The sequence below is a fragment of the Sander lucioperca genome, chromosome 11, assembly GCF_008315115.2.
Source record: "Sander lucioperca isolate FBNREF2018 chromosome 11, SLUC_FBN_1.2, whole genome shotgun sequence".
Classification (NCBI taxonomy): Eukaryota; Metazoa; Chordata; class Actinopteri; order Perciformes; family Percidae; genus Sander; species Sander lucioperca.
Genome location: NC_050183.1, coordinates 12,318,176 through 12,341,188, shown reverse-complemented (window position 1 = coordinate 12,341,188; position 23,013 = coordinate 12,318,176). Strand labels below are relative to the sequence as shown.

Here is a 23,013-nt window from a genome sequence, read left to right as displayed (position 1 = left end):
ATAAGTACATTTTAAACAAAGTCCTATGAATGCTAATCTATTTTTGTGAATCAGAAAATGATTCAGGCAGTAAATATGCATTTCTCTCTGTAACATCTTCCACTTTATTGCCAGACTCACCAGGATGACCGAATATGGTGTTGTGTATTACTAGATTAAAACACATGACTACATTAAAAGGAAACTGGTGTTGAATTGATCTATAATTCATGTTTGTTTTTTAGCACAATTCTGCAGAATCTGGCTCAATACTTGTAGTGTAGGTAAATTAATTCAGCAGAAACTGCATTTGCTGTCAACAGAGACAGAAGAAACACAATTTAACACGTCTGTTAAGTCAGTGTCATGGTCCAAATTAATTGTAACTTTGTGCATTTTTCAAATGACATAACATCATAGTACATTTCTTTTGTCATTGTTTCGCAGAGCGTCTAAAATATGTATCCAGAGTTTACTCATGGTCTCCTTTTAAAAAAAGACATGGAAGCTATATTTGGACAAAACAGGAAAGGACACAAAGTGACGAGGAATGGGTGGGGATGACTTTCTGAATGTTTTCCACTTACCTCACTCATCACGCTAAACACTGTTGGGCAGACATACAGAGAGCACTGCAGCAGTGACTGACTGACTGACTAACTATTGGAAAATATAATAACACAAAAATAGTACTGAAGAAAACATCCTCTCGTTTTGTCAAATGTTTAATGGCGGTAAACAGCCTCAACAAAAACTAAATCACTGCTACAGACATCAAGATAAAGAAGTATGGAGGTAAGTATTTCAGTGTTTGTCTTGAAAATTATGTCACTTATCATACTGGGTGTTGCATGACTTGGAGCATTACATGTTTACTGTGTAAATTTGACAAAAGAGTTTAAACCCTTCATCTGTGAAATGGCTTTCTAAGATGATGCACTTTGTCCTTAAACAAGATCTACAAACGTGTGACAAATGTTTATACAGCATTACAGCTGCTTGCATGACGTGAAACCGGATTTTGATCTTTGTGACTTAGGAGCAGAATTTTAATGAGTAATATTGCTGACTGAGTGGCATCAGTGTATTATTATATTTACATTATATGAGTGATATCCTTCCCACATTCAATTGTGAGACTGAATTTGAAACTTTAAATTGCCAGAAATTGTTTGTCTGTAGACCTATCCGAGGTTTTTCTTGCCTTTTGCCCAGTGCATGCTTGGATAGCCTTCCTGTGACTCTGAATAGGAAGAGGCGGGTGTAGTGGATGTATTACTGGCTGGATAAGGAATTTAAAGCATGTTGCTAACTATCGCGTGCTCAATAGATAGGCGTTCCAAATTGTATAATTTTCACATATTCATAGGCATCATATATACAAATAAAAGAGAAACACTTTATTCTAATTTAATTTAGCTGACATTTTTTGTGTGCAACAAAAGATGGTTTGGTCCACAAATATTTTCTAGGCAGGAAGTTGGATCTCAGGATGTTTTAGTTTCCTTCTTTTCCGCTGCTCAAAACAATAGCCGCTAAACAATGCAGCAACAATGTCTGGTTCAAGAGCTTAACACTATTAACAGGCAGAAAGAACATACACACATTATGTGTATTATATTGTTACATATATGAGTAGTACTTAATGAAAAAAAAGTGCTTTATAGTGAAAAGCTAAAATAATGACTCAAATAAGGTACATTATTTTCTACCAATCCAAACACAACTTCACGTGTCTACAGGATTCCTGTCTGGTCCGATGTGACAGCCTGGATGCTGGGTCAGGGAGTGACAGGGAGTTGATGACCTCCATCGACCATATAACCCTTGACCCTGAGGGCTCTGAGCCCACAGCAAACCTCGAGCCTTCGCCAGCAGAACTGGCTCAGTGTGAGGCTGACGTGGGCACGTTGCTTAACATCATTGCTGAACTGAACAAGAAGATGGGCTCATTAAAGGCACCAAGGTAATGTTGATACGAGCCATAACAATGATCTGAATAAATGTATTTGGCTTCACTCCAAATAAATATTTTGAACCATATTTGTTGTTTGTTCTTACATATTTTCCAATCAATAAATGATATATTGGTCCGCTTATACCTTGTCTCAAAATAAACACAGTGGTATTCACTAGCAAAAATGTTAATGCTGCTGGTACTCTGCAGTGAACCAGGAGACCTGAGACCACCAGGACCATCCAGGCCTCTGGTTCCAGACCTCCTGTCCCACAGGGTGGCCAGAAGCAGCCCAGAGAGGAAGACTGCCTCTGCTCCACTCCAACCTCCACTGAATGACAGAGGTTGGCATCGACACATTTCACAAACATTCTTTTGGATGCTGTGCACCTGTGCTGCATGTAGGGGATCTGTCCTCCAATTGGGCCGGACAATAACTTGTGTCGAAAAGAACAGCTGATGTATAATTTCTAATATTTACTACTTATTTACTATTACTAGTATCTTGAGGAAAAGCAAGCAATTTAAACACAAGCTAAAACGATTTAAAGAAACTTTTATATTTATCACCTTTTCAATGTTTTTTTCATTCATAGACAGAGCTATTCTTCTGCCACTTACTTTGTCAAACATGATCATTTGCACCTCTACCTTTTATCCACTAGGGGGCGGTGGTGTAGTGTGGACTAAACTCCAGGCGGTTTTAACGTCAGTGGAGGACTCTATCAGCTGTAAAAGGTCCTGGGCTGCCCCCATCACAGCTTCTGATCAGGATAAGCACAGAGAGCATCTGAGAGCAGCCCAGGAGAGCTGGGTCAAGGCCACTCAGGTATTAAAACTGTAACAAACTCTCATAATTCTTTGATCTATTTGAACTTTTGTTATCACAGCTGCAAATTCCAACAAAAAGTCAAGTTTACTGACACATTTTGCATTATCAAGTTGATCCAACGAATCTGACTCAGAATATAAATATATAATATAATATAAATAATAAAATACTATTAATTCCAAAAATGAATCAAATTGAGAGAAAAATATGTCATTGTTCAGGCTATCTTTAGACTCCCCTTTAGTAATTTTGGCACATTGGTTACAGATATTGGAGGAGATGGAAATAGAGTTTGGAATTTCATGCCCACCAGGCCTGCCGAAGGACCAGTATCCAGAGGCCATCCTGGATCTGGAGAAGCGAGATGCTGCTCTCAGAAGCACCTTTCAGAGTCACCAGGAGGAGCTTGAGAGAGCACAAAGCACCGTCAGCCAGATGGAAGAGGAGAAGAACAAGGTAGAAGAGAGGGTTTTGTTTATGACAGGGGTAAGGCGAAATATAGAAATGCTAAAAACATAAATTTAAGAAGTGTGTACACATTAGGTATTTCAACACAATTCATGAGTTCAAAAAATTAAAATAAATGTTGCACCCTTTCTCTTGTCTCTAAGCTGGTCGGTCTCCATAAAGCCTGGAGGTCAGGCAGTCGCTCTCCTTCCTATCGGCCCACCGCAGGGGCTCTTAGTCCAGACTGGGCTTCTCCTCCCTTCCCTGGTTCACCGTTACTCTACAGAAGAGCAGCCAGAGCTGTAACACCTCTGTCTGTGGGTGAGGATGGTTCTCCAGTAGGCTCTGGTAACTCATGTAGTCCTTGTCGCAGCCCCATCAGCCTGGACTCTGAGACAGAACGACTGAACAGGTGAGTCTGAGGAAGAGCTGCTTAGGATGTCCCAGGGTAGCAAAATTCAGCCACAGTACACTGTCAACACTTACATTACATTTATTGAATAGCTATGTTTTGGTCCAGTAACACTACATCAGGCATCAAACATTATAAATAAGTCAAAATGTAATGACAGTGGTTGGGTTGTCTCTTTGTTACTGTCGGTATACAGGTGTGCAAAGATCATCCTGATTCTTAAAAAACTGTACTACTATAACTGAAAAATGTGACCCGAGTTACTGAACTAGTATATTGACTCTATATTGGTATATTGATTGATTTTGTTCTATTTATACCAAGACAAATACAAAGGTGCAGCCACTCACACACACACACACACATTGTGTAGAGCATGACAAAATTGTGAATTATGCAGAAACAGGTTTTTTTTGCCAACATATCAGTATATTTAAGGCCTAACACAAAACAATATGATAATTAGGTTAGCTAGTTTTCCAAGTGACCTTCTAAGATTCATGTTATGAATAAATGGCAAAACACTGTCTTTTATATTTTTCTGATTACATTTTGATCTGTATTTTGACTAAACGTTATTTGAATTGTGATCTCTGATAGTTATAACCTACTTTGACCTTTCAACAACATGTAAGCTGGATAATGTAAGTTGGCATGGCTACATTAAATATCTAAGTAGCTGGAAACCAGTGATTATTTGGTTGAGTATTAACTCAACCAATACAGTTTCTTCCTCCACAGAATGATTATTTGTATTTATTTATTTATTTATTAAAACTCTTTATGAAACAAATGTTTTTGCTCTTAACTCCTCATCCTCTCACTATTCCAGGTGCATTGAGCGGCTGAGGGCCAGAAATGAACGGCTGACTGCAGCTCTGGAGCGAACGAAGGGAGAGTCCGAACAGATCAGTATTACACTAAACAGACTTGAGGCTAACTGCTCTGCCCTGCAGATGGCTCTCAGCTACTGGTACACACATAAAACACAGCTGACATACAAGTACAAAGAACATTCAAGGACATTCAAAAAATGAATGTGCACAGGTCAGCAATCTAACAGTTTTAATCTAGCTTCTTCTCATGTAGTGAGATCGTATTTTGTCTTTGTGGTTGTGATTGACAGTGAGGAGTGTGAAGAGGCCTACAGCGAGCTGTTGTCACTTTATGATGCCAAGAAGCAGCATAGCATTCCTCTGCAGACAGACTCAGCAGGTGTTTGAATACCATGTTATAGTACTGCTTACAAGTCAGATTCACTTATATATACAGTAGGTATGCATGTCATTGACACATACACAAACAGTCAGACTGACAGTTTTTCCTTTCATCAGGGGCGGTCGGTGACAGCCAGCAGCCAGACAGTCCGTCAGCTCAGCTCATAAAAATGGGAACTGAAGAGCTGTCCACTTCCTTCTCAACAGCAGGAGTCACAGAGGGGACGGAAACACAGAGTCACACAGGGCACAGGTGACATTTGAAAGTGCTCTTTGTACATTCAAGCACAGTAATAGGAATGGGTAGAAAGGAAAATGTGTCATTATTGACAGACTGAAATTGAAAAAAAGAAAGGATAATATTTTACAAATATTGCATTTATCTTTCTCTTCCACCACCAAAGATATACATGCTATTAACTAAATATTTTCTCAAACGTCTTTTTATTAAAGCATACGATTTGACATACAATTCACTTGTACAGTCTAAGAATTTTTTTATAAGTAATTCAATAAATCAAATAAGCAGTAAACTTGAAGTGGTGCAGCATTAAAGCAAGGCAAAGCAACAAAAAAAAAAAAAAAAGAGAGAGAGACAAGTAACAACAATAATACAAAAACAGTGGTAAGAACACTACCAGGCTGACCGCGATCCCCCACACTATCCCATCCCCCCCGTCTACCCATCTAACCCCTCCCTATGTATCTCCACCCCATCCACCCTCCCTCACAGAGGCCTTCACTCTAATACCATTATAATTGTCATTATATCATGTGCTAGGATGCGGACTGTTGTACTGGAATTGTAGTTTTGAGGTATGATATAAGGGGTTTCCATGTTTTATTGAATAAGTTGAGCCTGTCTTTCAATGTATACCTTATCCTTTCTAAATAAAGTGTGTTAGTTAAATCCTCTAACCACATCTTAGAAGTAGGTACAGTTGTGCTCTTCCATAAGATGAGGATTAATCTCTTTGCTATTATGAAACAATAAGAGAGAAAGCGCTGCTGTGCCACACTAAGTTTCCTGAAGGTCTCCGATATTCCAAGAATGATGAACAAGGGCTCAGGTTTGATTGAAGTATTTATGACCTCAGACATAATGTTACATATATCAATCCAGAACAATTGGACCCTTGGGCATAGAGCAAAACTATGGAGAAGTGATGCTACAGAAGAGTGGCACTTATCACACATAGGTGACACCTCTGGGTATATGTTGTGTAGTTTCTCCTTTGAGTAATGAAGCCTATGAACAATTTTAAATTGGACAAGACAATGTCTTGCGTTATCTGAACAATTATGTATTTTTTCAAGACTTTCTGTCCATAAATCATCTGGAATAGATTCACCAAGTTCCTCTTCCCACTTACGTTTATAATTTTCAGTCGATGGGGAGCTTATTAATAAGAGATTGTTATAGATGCGGGATATCAATTTACTTTCGTTAGGAGACAGTTTCAGACAGTCATCTATTTTAGATTGTGATTCAGTCTCAAAGTCTCTTAGGTATTTCCGAACGTAGTCCCTAACTTGTAGGTAACGAAAGAAGTTATTATTCCCCAGCTCATACTTCCTCTGTAGTTGTGTGAATGAGGCAAAGACGCCTCCCATATATAAGTCACCAATACATTGGACACCCCTCTCACTCCATGTAGAAAAGGCTCCATCCAGACTGGAGGGGGCAAATGTAGGGTTTCTAGCGATGGGTAGCAGAGGAGAGATTGGTTTAAGATTAAAGGTGGTCTTGATTTGTTTCCAGGTACAGATCATGCTATGTATGATTGGGTTGTTATTATACAGGGACTTATTAACCGCAGCCGGAGCTAGTAGGACCGCGGCCATAGAATACGGGTGGCAGTCCTCCCGCTCCAGCATTAGCCAATCAGACATTGGTATTGATGTGTCTAACCAAAAGGTAAACATCTTAATCGCTGAGGCCCAGTAATATAGCAAAAAGTCTGGGAGTGTCAATCCCCCCTTCGATTTTGGCCTACAGAGATGTTTTTTGCCTATTCTGTGAACCTTGTGCCCCCACAGAAAAGGAACTATTAAAGAATCTAGTTGTTTAAAAAAGGATTTTTTTAGAAACATTGGGATGTTTTGAAATAGGTACAACAATTGCGGGAGGAAAATCATCTTTATAGCATTAATTCTCCCAATTAAAGAAATTGGGAGCGTGTCCCAGAATGATATTCTAGTCTGTAATCGTTCTATTAGAGGGGGGAAGTTTGCCTGGAATAGAGAGGAGTACTGCTTTGTCACTTCTATCCCCAAATAGGTAAATTTCTCTGGAGAGACTGTGAATGGAAAGTGACCTAGGTGTGCTAAGTCACTCATATGGACCGGCATTAAAACGCTTTTAGTCCAATTGATCCGATAACCCGAAAAGGTCCCAAACAGGTTGATTTTGTCCAGAAGATTTGGAATAGTAATTTGAGGCTGCGTTATATATAAAAGGATGTCATCTGCGTATAATGATATCTTATTATTTGTGTCTTTGGTGGAGTAACCATAAATCTGGGGTTCTATTCTGATACATTGGGCTAGAGGCTCGATAGCCAGCGCAAAAATTAAAGGGGATAGTGGACACCCCTGCCTTGTCCCTCTATATAATCTAAACGAGGAGGATATTGTCCGGTTTGTTAGGATTTGAGCCGTGGGATTATTATAAATGAGTTTAATTAGTGACAGGAACTTATTTCCGAAATTGAACCTATTAAGACCTTCAAATAAGTAGCACCACTCAATCTGGTCAAATGCCTTCTCGGCAACTAAATATTTTAAAAGCAATCAGGTATGACTCAATGAAGTGTGACAATATTAATGAACATTTGAATTCAAAAATTGTCATTTTTTGGATCACGTTTTTGCCAGGTCAGGTCACTCACTACCTGTAACCCCACAGGACACCTGAGCTGGTGGGGCGAGAGGCTGTTCTCCGTCAGCAAATTGAGCACCTGAAGAGGGAGCGGGCAGCCATTTGTCTACCTAAACCGAGTCCAGGATCAAGAGGGGGACATGTGACTAAAGATAACGCCAAACCTCCTGATACAAAAAAAGAGAAGGCTTCCCTCTTCTATGAACTCATCTCTGTCAGGGTAGGAGCTGTGTGTCCTAATTTATGATTCAAAAATCAAGATTTGAAATTGAAAAAACAACTGCCAAAACCTTTCATGCAAAGAGATCATGAGATAGAAGTGGCTTTTGTCTGAATGTCATAGTTCTTTTGGGTGAATTGTTTAAGGTAACAAATCTTTATTGTAAAACACAACATTACACTTAGCTCACATACAGTACAACAGAACAATACACACGGCTGGCAGATCTCCATCTCATATATCCAGTGAGGTCTGAAACTGGTAAAGCATTTATTAAAGTTTTAAATTTTAAACACAAAACCAGAAACAGGGGGAAATGACTAGCCTGCTCCAAATCCACCTACCAGCCGCTCTAAAACTCACTAATTACTAATCACTAGAGTGTGTATATCTTGATATTCAAATTATTAAGGTTCATAAAATATAATCCTAACTTCCACAGTGTGATTCCAGCTGGGGAATAACCATGAATTCACATATATTATTAAAAACCTAGGGTGACCAATACCAATACAGGGCCAATACAGGGAATCATATACACATTTACACATTCCACAACAGCCTTAACGTAAAGGTAAAAGCTGCTGGTTGTGATAAAATATCTACATCTTGTGCTTCTAACACGACTCCACACGTATATCTTTTCTTATGCTGTATCTGCGTTCAACTCTTCATATACTATGGTTTATGGACTTACTTTTTCAGGAGGAGATGTCAGATCTGCGAGCTCTAATCCGCCTCAAGGAGAAAGAGCTGAGGTGTTTGGAGTGGGGTTTTATGGCCCAGAAGGCCCAGGAATCAGCTGGAACTTTTGCTCCAGAAAGCCTCAGAGAGGAGATGGAGGATCGTAAGACCGAACAACAGGTAGGACAGAGTCCTACAGCAGTAACATAGACTATTTTTCAAATAATACAAAGTCAAGGTGAAATGAACAAGAGGGAGCAGGACGTTGGTCTACTGTGGCAGACCCGATTCAAATCTGGGTGTCCCACATGGGAAATCACACATCTACCAAAGCAGAATCCCTCCAGGCCAAAAGGGATATTTTGGTTCCACAAGGTCTTCTGCTGGGCTGTCCTGTCGCCGCAGCACAGATTCATACCGCACCACTCTGTCATTGTCAAACGAGAAAGAACAGCTACTTAGTTAACACAGCTTTCTGTCTATGTACTGTAGACACAGGGTAGCAGAAACTATGGCTTTAGATAAATGTTTACATGTTTATTAAGAATTGAATGGGGAACGGCTTTTGAGCTTGAAAGATAATCATAATTTAATGTTATGTTTCAGAAGCTCTGTGAAAATGGGGCTGAACTGGGTAATGATGGGGACATCGCTGATGCTAGAACCAGACCCATTCTGAAAGAGCTGCAGGCTGTCCTGCAAAGGTGAGACACTCCAATTGTCAATTGCAATAACATTGCAAATGAAATACTATACTGTAAAATACTATTAGTAAAAGCACATATTATACAGCTTATACATATAATATATTCAAATGTTAGCTTTTTAAAGTGCCTTAACAGGGTAACCTGGCAAATTATCAAATGTAATGTCACTTGGAGAAATCTGGGCAAGTAAATGAAAAAAATGTACCTGATGAATGTAGTCAGTAGAAAAAATGAATCATTCAGACATCTGTTTCCTGGTTTTATTTGTTGCTTAGTAACACTATCAGAATAAATGCAGACTTTGGACATAAAGGGCTTCTTATTCTCTCCATGAGTGCATCCTTTTACTCTTCTGACCTCGAGTAGTAAATACTTTTAAACAAAGCACTGCTGTAAGCACTCTGCATCACAGTCGCTCTAAAGCAGAGATCTTCAACAGAGGGTCCAGGACCCCTAGGGGGTCCTCAGAGTTACTGCAGGAGGACCACCAAATTATTCATTTTTTGAAAGTTTTTTCAAAAGTTAAAATGTCTTAACATGAGTCCTAAATAATATGGGCAAATATAAATTAGCCTATTTGTTAAAAAAAAAACAAACATATGGGTAATACTAAGGATTCATGTTTTTTTTAATGTTATTTTATAATATATAATTGCACTGTCACTCACAAGCAACTGTAACTGTATTATCAATTTTAATTATCAAAAAAATACTAAGGATTCACTGTGCCAAATGTATGTTTAACATTATAACGTCAAATCCTTCCTACAATTATTATTTTAATAGCTCAGCATTCTATGCACTAAAAAGGTATGTATAAGTGTTTAGGCCGCCCACACGTTATTGTAGACCTAGTTAAGTATGCAAAATGAACAGACTGGCATACTGTTTTCCCTTCTCTTTCATCTAATCTTACTTTTTGTTTTCAGGGAACAAGCCCTTAAGAAGAGACTGGCTTTAGTCCAAGACTCACTTAACACAGCTCTGTCAGACAGCACCCCGCACAGGAGGGACAATGGAGAGCAGATTGCTCGGCTCACACAAGCTCACAGGTAAGTTCATCATCATCTTTCTGCATCTACAACTAAAGCTACAAAGTATTAGTACTGTAGTGTCCTTTTTAATGTGAGTGTATTAAATTGTATCTCGCTGCTGGGTGTCTTCCATTCCAGTAAAGCCTTGAGTTCGTACCGGCAGATTCGCAGGAAGTACCGGGAGCAAGTGTGGAGGCTGGAGCAGAAAGTGGCGGCCATGACGGAGAGTGACCACTACCAGAGTGGAGCTCAGAAAGCTGCAGGGGAAGCCTTGGAGTGGAGGAGGGAAGAGACTGTTCTGTGATCCTGTGACTCTTCAGTCAGAGAATCAGCCTCATAAGTGTCAGGTTTATCCACATAAACTACAATGGACAGCCCTGCTAAATCCAAGTCCCTCATATGCTGTACACCATTCAGATAGAAGCCTTACCACTGCAGACTCTTTTAGTCATGCTAGCAGCTTGGCTATATGATTAGCAATGTTGGCTCACCACTTTGGTAGAGACTGAAATATCTTATTAACTGTTGAATGGATTGAATGAAATTTAGTTCAGATGTCCATCGTGGCCAGAGGATGAATTCTACTGACTTTGGTGATCCCCTGACTTTTCCTCTAGCGCCACAATGAGGTTGATATTTGTGGTTTTGAGCGAAATGTCCCAACAAGTATTAGATGGCTTGCCATGAATTTTGGTGCACACATTGATGTCCTATTCAGGATGAACGTTGGTGATCCCTTTACTTTTCATATAGTGCTGGTTAGCAAATATTAGCATGTTAATCTACAGCAGTCTTCCAATCATCCATTGGCTCTAGAGAGGTAAATATAGAGTAGGGAAGTAGTCAGACATGGAAAACATTGTCAGTTCTGCCTTTTCAACCCATCTGAGAGTCACCAATAAACTGAACAGGAATCCAAAGCCTAACTTTTCTAACAGGACTCACACATCACAAGACACATTCCTTATGTCTGAGAAACAGCTGTCATGAATGTGAGAGGCAGGTTCAAGGACTGAACCCTCTGAGGATCTCGGGACTGACCTCGAAAGCGCACATGTCCTTTTCCCGTCTGTACAAGCCGACTGTATAAAGACACTCCTGGCCTGCCGTTCGCTCGTCACAAAGCTCAGAGAAGGGGGATGGGGGCCAGGACAATAGCTGATGTGTACACAAAATGTACAGCCAGCCCATTTGTCTTCTTAGCACTTTCATAGTGCTCCCCATCTTGCTCTCTCTGCCTTTCAGTATTTCCACTTCTCTACAATGGTTTATTTGTAGCCAGCTATGACAAGAAATTGCTGTAAAGCTGAAAAGATATTATTAGTATACTTTTTTTTGGAGAGTTTAAAGAGCACTCCACAAACTCAAGATGAACAGTTTAAAAAAGGATTAAAATGAATGCAGCATAACCATATAAAGATATGATCTTTTTCATCTTTATCCACGCATTCTTCTTCCTTGTCAAAACCTGGTGCGACATTACCCACAATGCAAATTGACTGTCAACCGCTTGGTCAGACATTAGAGTGTGTTATGCTAGTAGCAGCTAATGTAGCATTGAGTCGTTAGCCTTTAGTAGAGACAGAAATTGGGTAAAAGTGGATAATTTACATGCAACAATATTTGTATTTAAAATAATGTATTATCAATTAACGGTTTAAATATGTAATAATTGGAAATAAGAATGTATAGCGTTTGTATATATGTCTAAGTTGTACTCTTTGTTCTATATTATGACATTTTTGTTCTATACTGTTACATAATGTTCCCAGATTTGAAAACCCAATAAAAGTGTAATCCTGATCCTTTAAAAACCCAGCTTACTCCTACCATCCCTTCATACCCATCCTTTGCTCTTTACCTCTTACTCAAATCTCCATTTCTCTCCCTTTACCCTCCATTTCCTCTATCTCTATCTTCTCTCCACACTCACCTCTCAATCATCTCTAGCCGACCCCCCTGCCCTGACCTCCCCGAGCCAGTCAGCTGCAGCTGTGACCATCGGTCAGGAGGTTAAGGCAAAGGTTGAGTGTCACACCCACAGGGTCACAGTGATGCCTGGCTGTTGTGTTAGCCTGTGAATGGAGGATTCAGAGTGGCAGACGAGGTGGCGAGCCCCTGACGCCCTGACTCTTGCCAGAGCTTGCCCTTTCCCGAGCAGAGGTCATCAAAGAGGGCCCGTCCTTGCCGTTCCCCCATGCCTCCAGGTCACCATAGCTATTGTTGTAATAGCTGCCATCAGAGCAGATGAGACAATTATCATTCCATTTTGTGTCCGCTCGCTCTAAGATCTATGTTAAGCTTCTAAGTTTATCAAAGGTTTTTTTAGACGACATGATTGCTGTAACCTCTGGGTGACTCTTGTATCAAAGAGCCCACATAATGCCAAAATGTCCCCTGGAGAGAAAAGAAAGTATATTTTTTAATCAAACATGGCTCAAAAAAAGTACCAATGCCACAATGTGAAAATACTCCAAGTCCTGCATTCAAAATCTTACTTAAGTAAAAGTACATTAGTATTAACAGCTAAATGTACTTAAATTATCAAAGTAAAGGTACTTGTTCTGCAGAGAAATGGCCCTGGTTGGTGATTCATTATTATATACTAGAGTATAAGATTGTTAATTCATGCTGGAGCTTATTTTGACCACTTTATATATTGTTATGTAGTTTTATTCATACCAGTGCATTGTTTTTTATAAGCTAATTGTATGTAAAACCCTAAAAAGCAACTCAACTATTTACTAACTCCATGTATAGATGTCAAATAAATGGAGTAAAGTAGAAGTACAAAGTAGCATAGCATAATTAAAGTACAAGTACCTCAAAATTGTACTTAAGTACAGTACTTGAGCAATTGTACCTTTGGATCTATCTCAGTATTACAGCCTCAGGACTGCCGTCATATGATAATGTATGATTACTGCTCATTCTCATGATTTAAAAAAAAAAAGAAGAAGTGGAGTAATGTAATTGGAATAAAAAGAACAATATTTCCCTACTCAATGATGTGGAGAATAAATATAAAGAACCAAACGGAAATACTCAAGTAAAGTACATGAAAATCATACTTATACATATGTTGAATACTGTATTGAAGTATGATTAAGTATTCGATATACATTCTCTCACTGGAACTCGTTAAACCGCTTGAGGTTTTTGCTTTTAAATGAATGTTACTCAAACATACTTCAACATTTCTATGTTGAATGGATTGAACCTTGTTTTCACCTTGACCCAACATGAAAGCATGAAAGGTCTAATCTAATCTCGCTAATGATAAAAAAGATTGGGTGTGATGAAATATGCATTGAAATACAGTTTTACAAAAGTGCACTAAAGAACAAGTGACATAAGAAAGTAAAACAAAGAACATGAGACCGCACAGATTTTGGTATTTAAATAGTCACTTATTAGACGGTATAGAGGCTGTAACACTCTCATCTGGTAAATATAGTAATTACTATATATATATATATATATATATATATATATATATATATATATATATATATAGTATTTAAGCTCCACATCTCTGGACACATTTTGAAACCCCCACATGTAACTGCCATCGTTCGAGCCTGTGGATAGGGAAGCTTTTCAGTGCCTGGGAAAAATACTCAAACCATTATTAGACGACAGAGGCTGTCAATCAGTGTGGGGGGTGGACGCAATCTCACACACACACACACACACACACACACACATACAAGGGAGGGGCAGTGACCTAGGGGTTTCAGGTCAACTTATTTACGCTCTGCATCCGTTCTTTATTTTAATAAGTTGTCCCTCAGTAAGCTGTATAAAGAGATCACAGCTTGCGCCTGCATCCCAAAGCCAAAGCCATTAGCTCACCTGTCACAACCACTCCATATCCCCTCTCATCTCTATATCTCTCTATTCTCTGCTCTGTGCCACGCTGACCTGACACCTCTCTCCTGAGCTTTCTGATACTAGTCTGCCCATGGAGAGTACAGGCAGATGGGGGTACAATTGGCATGGAGAAGCACGAAAGAGATTTGACCTCAATCAACTGGCCGATCACATCCACTTTGTGCCTTCACCCACAGATAATTTAGAGGTTAAGAAAGTTGTTTGATGGCTGAAATTCATTCTGGATAATAGGATTAATTCAATGAGCACTTGGCACACTTACTCCAGGAAGGCTTTGTTTTATTGTGTCCTTTATTTAGTAAAACAAAAAAATATATGTTTTGTTAGAAACACTAAAACAATACAAAAAGACTATTTTCATTAGGGATAAGCACTATTAAAAAAGCCAGAACTAATGCTTTAAAGAAAAATAAATTTTACAGGCTGTTCCTCGTGGGTCATAGATAGATTTAAGTCAATTCTGACTGATGCATACATTTGATTGCAGTATATATGTTGCAGTACTGCGGATTATAACAAACCAGTACTGTCCCTTGTTTTATCTTATTTTATACCTGTTTTATATGCACATGCATTATGTAGGCAAATGTTCATGTACATGTACAGTATGTAATATGACTTACTTTTATTAACATATTCAAATAAAAATGGTATAGTATTTTTCCCCCCATGGATCTCAGGAAGAGGAGCTATACAACTAATAGGGATCCAAATTATAAAACACTTTATTAGTCCAGATACTCATTAACAGGGTATCTAGACAGTGCCTGGTCATTAAGAAAAACGTGTTTTTGTGTTGTTGTTTTAATTGCGTTTCTAGCCAGTGGTGTTTGTATAAAACATGCTTTACTTTATGTTCTTTGGTTCAGGAACCCTGTATAACATGTGGTTTGCAGCAATGATTTGCTTTTCTTTGGAACGTGAAATATGTGGTATTATTGTGGTTCATGAGATCCTATATGAGATGGACCTTTTACATAACGCAAAACTGATTCATTTATTTATTCATACAAATGGGATGATACAAATTCTGAATAAATCAGTGGAGAAATATAAATTGGAGATGCTTGCTTACAGATGCATCAGTGATGTGAATAACAGTCACAGATTTTGGCTGGCATGTTAGACAGCGCTCTCCACCACCATCAACAAAACACCAAATGAACAAATACCTTTTAGGATGTTTGCTGTTTTATCTTTCCAGTAGAGTTTCAGAGGCTTGTAGACTCAAACTGTGAAGAAGGAAAAAAAGCAAATAAGTTGTGTGTAACTAAAAGTCAAAGTCCAAAAAGTACAAAAAAAGGGTTTGACCACCCAAATCAATTGGATTGTTTGTTTAGGTTTCAATCTCAAAATGTAGCCGTTACGGCTTCTATAGTGTGAAATAGTCATTCAATTTCATTATTGTGTCATTTTAACTTTTGACCAACATGTCGTCAACTTATTGTCAACAGGTGCACAAGTGCTTACCTGTAATCAGGGGCGTCGTCAGATCACTGATAAACCTTCCCTCACTGCCCCTGAGTGTGCTGACCCTTTTTGTACTTTTTAAGAATTAAACTGTATTAAAAAAATACAACAATCTAACCTAAAATGAAATTTGCAGGACATTTCACAGGTAGATTTCTTCAAAGGACCCTGCCACTCTTGATAGGTTGTCAATAAAGGATACTTCTCCATATTGTTAACTTTTTAGATTGCTTATGATGTTGGTTTTGGTTTGATTTCAAGGCCACAGTGGCACCCATAACTCTTTAGAACAATTCATGTTTTTTTGTTTTTATCTTACATGCAGCCACTGGTTGTCTTTTCCTTTACATTGATTGCAGTGTGAAAATAACCTTGCATAGACTTAACACTTACTTCAGATAGGCAATCCATTTTTTTTTTTTTTTTTTTTTTTTTTTTACAATTGCCTAAAGTTGTGTTCTCATCGTATATATGGTTATGCAGTTACAGGTGCAGATTGAGGGCATGATGTTAACTGTGATGGATTGACAATATCAAATACATCCAGTTATCTTAGTATTAGGTACACCTAAACTAGTTTAATACAACAGTCCTACAATATAGTCTGTCTTCATGAAGTTAAGTTTTGTTTTGTTGTTTTTAGAGAGGTGATGATTCAACTGTATGATCACCAGTGTTGGGCAAGTTACTTCCAAAATGTAATACATTATAGATTACTAGTTACTGTCATTTGAGAGTAATTAGTTATATTACAATATTACTGTCTCTGAATTGTAATGCGTTACACTACTTTTGCATTACTTTTGAGTTACTTTCACCAAAATAACAGGGGAAGTTTGATTTGGCAGCTAGCTTGTGAATTTCACCACCGGATCAATAAAGTCTCCTCTTTATCCACTTTAATACATCATAGATTATTCATATTTTGTATAATTAATATAAATATGCAAAGTAACTAAAGCTATACAAAACAGATAAGTAAAACATATAATAGGCAAGTAGGAGAAAATGAAAATACTCAAAAGTATGGCATTGTTGTAAAATGTTTGTTTATAGCACTTCAATAAGAAATTCATGTTTAGTTTAAAACACTAAAGGAAATGTTCAATTATAGTGTGATTAAAACTCACTATTAACATTATTTACAGTACTTGATTTACAGCTGATTTGTGAAAAGGTAGCCTACACAACCTTATTTAACAGTAATTTAGTTTTACTGCGAACTGTCACAGGAAGTGCTTTTTATTTTGAAGTAAGCTACACGGACGTTGTCTGTTGTGTAGCCTACTCTTGCTAGCTTACTGAGATGCAACATGTCCGTCAGGCTCAAGTTGTTCACTTTCTTGTTTGTAAAACTGCAACATATTGAACAGTAAATGGTCACAGTAAAAGACAAGCGTTTTTGGTCGTAATTCGAAGCCATTCCACTACAGGCATAGTTACTCTCCACGGCTGATAAAATGCAATGATATTTACGTGTAGCAAGCCTCATCATTAATTCCCGACATGTTTATATCTGTCAGCCGCTGACGTACCGTCACCTGTTGGGACATACATGCTGTCCGTACCGTCTCTGGTTCTGGTTCTGACCACGGGAACAGAAACAGGACAGCTCACTTCAACGCAGCGTAATAACTCCTGAAAATAATATCCATCTCGCAAATGTATTTGTCTCTGCAGTCATCTCAACCATTGAATACAGCGACAGGAAAATAATACGGCTTTTTTTTTTTTCCTGTGTTGCGGTGTTGGTGAATTCTTAAAAAAAACAATGCACCACTAAATGTTGCGTTAAAATGCGTTGTAACTCGCGTTACTGAGATTGTAACGAGTATAATATTACCAAAATTTAATTAGTAATGCGTTATATTACTGCGTTACAGCAAAAGGAATACATTACTGTAATTGTGTTACTTTTGTAACGCGTTACTCCCAACACTGATGATCACTACTGGAAAATGTGGATTGTGGGGCTGAAAGGTGATTCTATTATTTAGTCTTCCATTTTTTATATAAATGGGGTGGCCTGTATAAAATCTACATAAGGTGTGCAGTGGAAAAGCCTCACATTAATTTCCTAATGTGAAGTTAATCTGAGTAAATTAAATAAAACATGCAAAAATATGTGTTTGCTGTACTGAACTTGATGAATTCACATCTGGATGGAGCTTAACATGTTTTGTGATGTACCTTATATAATGAAGCCACTGTAGGTGGCTGAACACACCACAGATCAGTGTCGAGGCCAGCAACAGAGCAGATGATCTAAAGAGGTTGGTTAGCTCGTCAGCTTGTGAGAGGTAGATTACAGCAATAAGGTGTTTAGAGGGGAAAGATGGCCAGGGGAGTGGCCTTGTCCTAATCCTGTTAAAGCATTTGAGTCGTCTTCAATGAGCTGATTAGGTACATTTTCTGTCATCCTAAGCACCTTAGTTGACCTCTAGGCAATGTCTCCCGAAAGCAGAGGCCACAAACAGGGAGCAACAGATTGGACTCAGATTTACAAGAGATTGAACTTGGTGATTGGGAACACGATCAAATTGTTGTGGCTACACGGAGTTTTAGGTTAATCTAAAAATATCAGGCTTCTTGGATGGTTAAAAGCGCAGCAAGTTCATTTTTCAAATGGGCTTTCTGCTGACAACATATTGACACTACTGTCAATGTTAATGCTTTTACATCTGAAGTAATGCTAGTTGGTACACATCAGCCTCTTTAACATTACAAACTTCTATTGTCTGCACAACCACAGTTCAATCCATCAGTTTTATTTTGAAATCAAGTTGAGATCCACCATATGTCATGTTGAATATACTAAAAACTATGAATTATGTAATGCTTTTGTTTTGTTCATGATGAGGAAAACATGGAGCATAAAGCAATTTTGACAAGAATTGTGTTCCATACAAACTGTGATAATTGTGTATAATGATACACAAGTGATCTCAAAGCCAGCCATAAAAAAACCCCTCTGCATTAGAATATTCAAAACTTGATTTGATAAGTTGAAACAATAGCACCACAGTTGGTAGAAGGTCAGTATTTGCAACTGGAGTCTGCTGAATATTCAGTGAGACAGTAAACAAGGCACAACTAAAAGACTGGTAACAATTAAAGCTGCACTATTTGTATATTTACAATGGGTCAGACCCTCCTCCAAAGCACTGCGGAGGAGGGTCTGGCTAGCCCACACAGCATTCTGGGATGGGAGAAAAACGTGCTCTGGTTTATTGGCATTTCTTTAAACCAATCACAATCGTCTTGGGCAGCGCTAAGCACCGGCAGCAGGCCCGGTGTCGCTGCAAAATAGCCTTGGGAAGGAACTTGTTTTGGTGGAACGTGTAGGCCTACGTTCAAAAGTTGTTTTAGTCGTTCAACAGAAAACTCACATTCGGCATTCAGCATAGTCTAGCTAGCTGTCTGGATTTACCCTGCAGAGATCTGAGGAGTAGTTAACCATAGTCCTCATAAATAGACCGGAGTTTAAAATTCCAACAAAAAGAAAGCGGAAGGTACCGGACATCTGGGCGAAGAGGGAAATCCGTTGGAATTTCCGGCAGCGACGGAGCAATCCCGGAAGTGGAACGTCGTGGATATAGACTACATGTAGGCTAACCCTTTTGCATGTTAAGGTTAGCTTAGCATACAAACTATAATAATAGCTAGCTAGCTTTAGTGTTGCCCAAAGTTCAAAAACAGGCCTACCTGCTTACTATCATGTTATATCTCATTTGTTTACTCCATTCACAACCAGAAATGAAAAGGAAACATGACATGTTTTCCTTTTTACATTTAACAAATGTGCACACAACACAGTACACAGTTTGTGTACAGATTAAACAAACAGGATACATTAATTAGTGAGCTTCAGAGGTGCTGGTAGACATGTTTTTTAATCTGCGGACAGTCCAGGCTAGCTGTTTCCCCCTGACTGTATGCTAAGCTAAGCTACTTGCCCCCTTTCTCTAGCTCCACAGACTTATTAGCACACAAACATAAGAGTGGTTTCAATCTTCTTATCTCAGCATTTAAATATCTATTAACTACTAACTATAGGTATTTACCAAAATGCAGAATTATTCCCCAAAGTGAGAAATATATTATGTAATCTGGAAAAAAACAGGTACATACAACATAAATGGTATTTCCATAAAGTGTGGAAAATGCTTAATGTAACGTAACTTTAAAGTTATTGAAATGTAAACAGGAATATTGTTAAGAACAGAGTTAATTTGGTAGTGCCAGAGCAATTTGGTTTAAACTCATTTTATAAGGCATCTTATCTTTACAGCAGACACATGGATGAAAAAAGCTCCACTGCTGTTACAGTAAACAGTTCTATCGACTCCTCTGCAAACAATGGGTTCATACCTTGTTCACAGCGAACACAAGATAGCTGATTTGAATGACAACAACACACACCAAATGTGAAGTTTCCCACCATCCTGGGCGGGGAGGAGGGCAAATATTGATTGGATGCCGTGTGTTGCTCTGGAGTCACCCCAGCAGATGTTTTTCTTTGGCAGGTTCCACTGCCCTGTGTATTTTATATTGCTCCGTCATTCACTTGAGGTCAAAGGCCCGAGGATAGAGAGTGTGTTGTGAGAAGGGAGAGAGAGAGAGAGAGACAGAGAGAAATAGAAAGAAAGAGAGAGAGAGGGGGGGGGGGGGGGATTTTCCCTCTGGCCTCTAGGCCAAAGGGCAGTAGGGGCTAATGAGGAAGGAGCAGGGAGTCATGTGCTCTTGTTCACCCAGAGTTAGTCCTCAGAGTTAAAGTTTAACCCCAGTTTTCAAATTCCTCTGCACCTTAACTAATGCAGTTAACACACTTCCAGACCAATAATTAGACCAACATTTGCAGCAATCACTTAATTGTTTCAGACCAAGGTCACACTTAATATGTAAAATAAAACATAAAATGGCTATGGAATTCTACTGAGTTATATTAGTTGTATTTTCTGTCATTATTTGTTCAGGTTAAACCTGTATGCATTTTGTGCGTGCGTGTGTGTGTTCAAACTTTAACTCTGCCAATGGGAGAAAAAAATTGAGGCCAAAGTGTGTAAAACATATGATAAACCGCCCACACACAAGCTCACGTAAAACAATGTCCATGCTATCAGTGAACCAGTCCATCCAGCCAGATGACGAGAGACAAACTAAATGATGTAAATACACTTGTTTAGCAATTTAACCACTCATATTTTAAATTTTATAATAAATATCACATAGTGCCAAATCCAATACACTGATGGACCAACAACAGTCGATAGCAAGCCGATATTTCAGTGTCATCTATTGTAAATACTGTATGTTCATTTGATGCAGCTATGCAGCCATACTTGAATATTTAGTGTCAAATAGCATAAGTAAATATTATGTGAAAATGTTTTTTCTATTTATTTATTTTTAAATAAACTGGGGAGAGATATAAAAGGATTACATTGGAGGTGTGTTGTCATGTCCCTGTGCATGTGTGTGCGCGTGTGCGTGTGTGTGTGTGTGTGTGTGTGTGTGTGTGTGTGTGTGTGTGTGTGTGTGTGTGTGTGTGTGTAGTGTTCAGGTGAGTGAACTAAAGGTTTGTCTGCTTCACTCTGGTGGCTCTGGCCTCCTTACTGTGTTGAGAATGCACAGACTCCGCCACACTCGACTTCACGCTGAGAGCAGCTGCATTCCTGACCTGCAGTTCAAAGAGAAAAAAACACACACACAAACACACACACACGCACCCACTCACACAAATTTTCAGATATATAGGGCATATGTACTTGCACGTGCACGCTCCGCCTCAGACATACAAAATACACATTTCAATGCACAGTGACACGTCTATAACTGCTATATGTGCATATATGCACACTCAAACATACATGAATGCACTGTGTCTGCACACACACAAACAGTAGCTGCAAACATGGACAAACCGGTTTCACACACCAACGCTGTACAGAATCCAGGAGATAAAAACATAGGAAAGGTCAAAGGTCCAAGCTCCTTGATCCACACTGCACTTATCACTGTGGTCTGCTTTATTATGACTGATAATACCAAATTATTTTGCTAATAGACATGATCACAATTATCATTTGCAATCATTTGTCTTATTAATTATTCACAAAATATGTGGTTATAAAAAATCTTCATCATTTACAAAACACAGAGCGTACGTACATATTCTATTTCAGTCGAGGTTATTTTTGTATATGCTTTACTATTAATGAGTTTGTTTTAAATTAGTCAGTGTATTTTTAACCCTAAAGGAGTTTCCTCTCTACATTTGAACTGATCCAGGTTTGATTTGGTTACATTTTTTATGTTGTAATCTGTCATAAGATAAATCCACTGAGCTTGCTACACTTTTAGATTCAGCAGAAATGAAAATGTCACCAAATTGCATTTTATATTAGATTCAAATGTATTTTGCGATAGAGTAGCAGCGCATATACCATTTAATTTTAATCTGTCGCAACTCACAGTGACGTTGACATCTAACAAACTTGTATAGAGGATGTCTACAAAATAAATGCAGTGTCCCTGTAAAACAAACTGTACATTTTATTATCTTATAGTCCTCTTCCCAGAAAACAATTTCTCATTTACTATAACTTGACAGAGCTTTAAAAAAAAAACAACGGATGACAGTTAGACTTAAGATATAGTAAAGTTGTACTATTTAAACATAGTGTACAACTAAATCTTTACATATCCAAATCTTGAGGGTTTATGAGTAAATATCAAACACTATCCCACATGGTCCGACCTCTGCTAATACACATACACAGAGGCTTAAAGGACAGCACTAATTCTACTTACAGCAGCTTAACTTGGCCCCGATAACCTCTTAACCAAACAAAAGACCTATCCATGCACAATGAGTCTGGCTGTGACGGATGTGGGTTTAAGTTACCTTATGCTCACATTTAAAAAGGCTCAATTAACGTCACTGACTAAAAATTGCGTAGGAGAAATCCTTCCCCTTCCTGCCAGCCTTGTTATAAACTTTTACCTCTTTGCTCCTTTGACATTCATACATCTTCTGAGACAAAACACTCCTTTGAAGAACGCAAGGACAAAATGTTTTGTCATGCTGGGGGAATTCCTGTAAAACCATGTGATGAGCAAACACTTTTTGGTACACAGAGGTTCTTTTAACCAGGCATGCTTAGAAGTGAATACCTCCTCTGTGGGTTTTCTTTTTCTCCTGCGTTTGGAGGCTGTTATTGGAAACTTTGGTTGCAGGCCCTGACTGTTTATTTTGTCCTCCCTTCACATGACAATG

At 38.5% G+C, this 23,013-nt stretch overlaps 1 protein-coding gene across 1 annotated transcript; it reads left to right on the top strand.

The window, feature by feature from the left end:
• Positions 1-584: 584 nt before the first annotated feature.
• On the top strand, positions 585-12,170 carry ushbp1 (Usher syndrome 1C binding protein 1). Its single transcript, XM_031308475.2, is given in 15 exon segments — positions 585-774; positions 1,722-1,945; positions 2,147-2,280; positions 2,602-2,765; positions 3,036-3,224; positions 3,380-3,627; positions 4,460-4,600; positions 4,754-4,842; positions 4,962-5,097; positions 7,722-7,746; positions 7,748-7,945; positions 8,651-8,809; positions 9,236-9,333; positions 10,266-10,388; positions 10,509-12,170. Coding segments are annotated over 15 exon segments (2,100 nt in total). The 5' UTR covers positions 585-768; the 3' UTR covers positions 10,675-12,170.
• Positions 12,171-23,013: the final 10,843 nt, after the last annotated feature.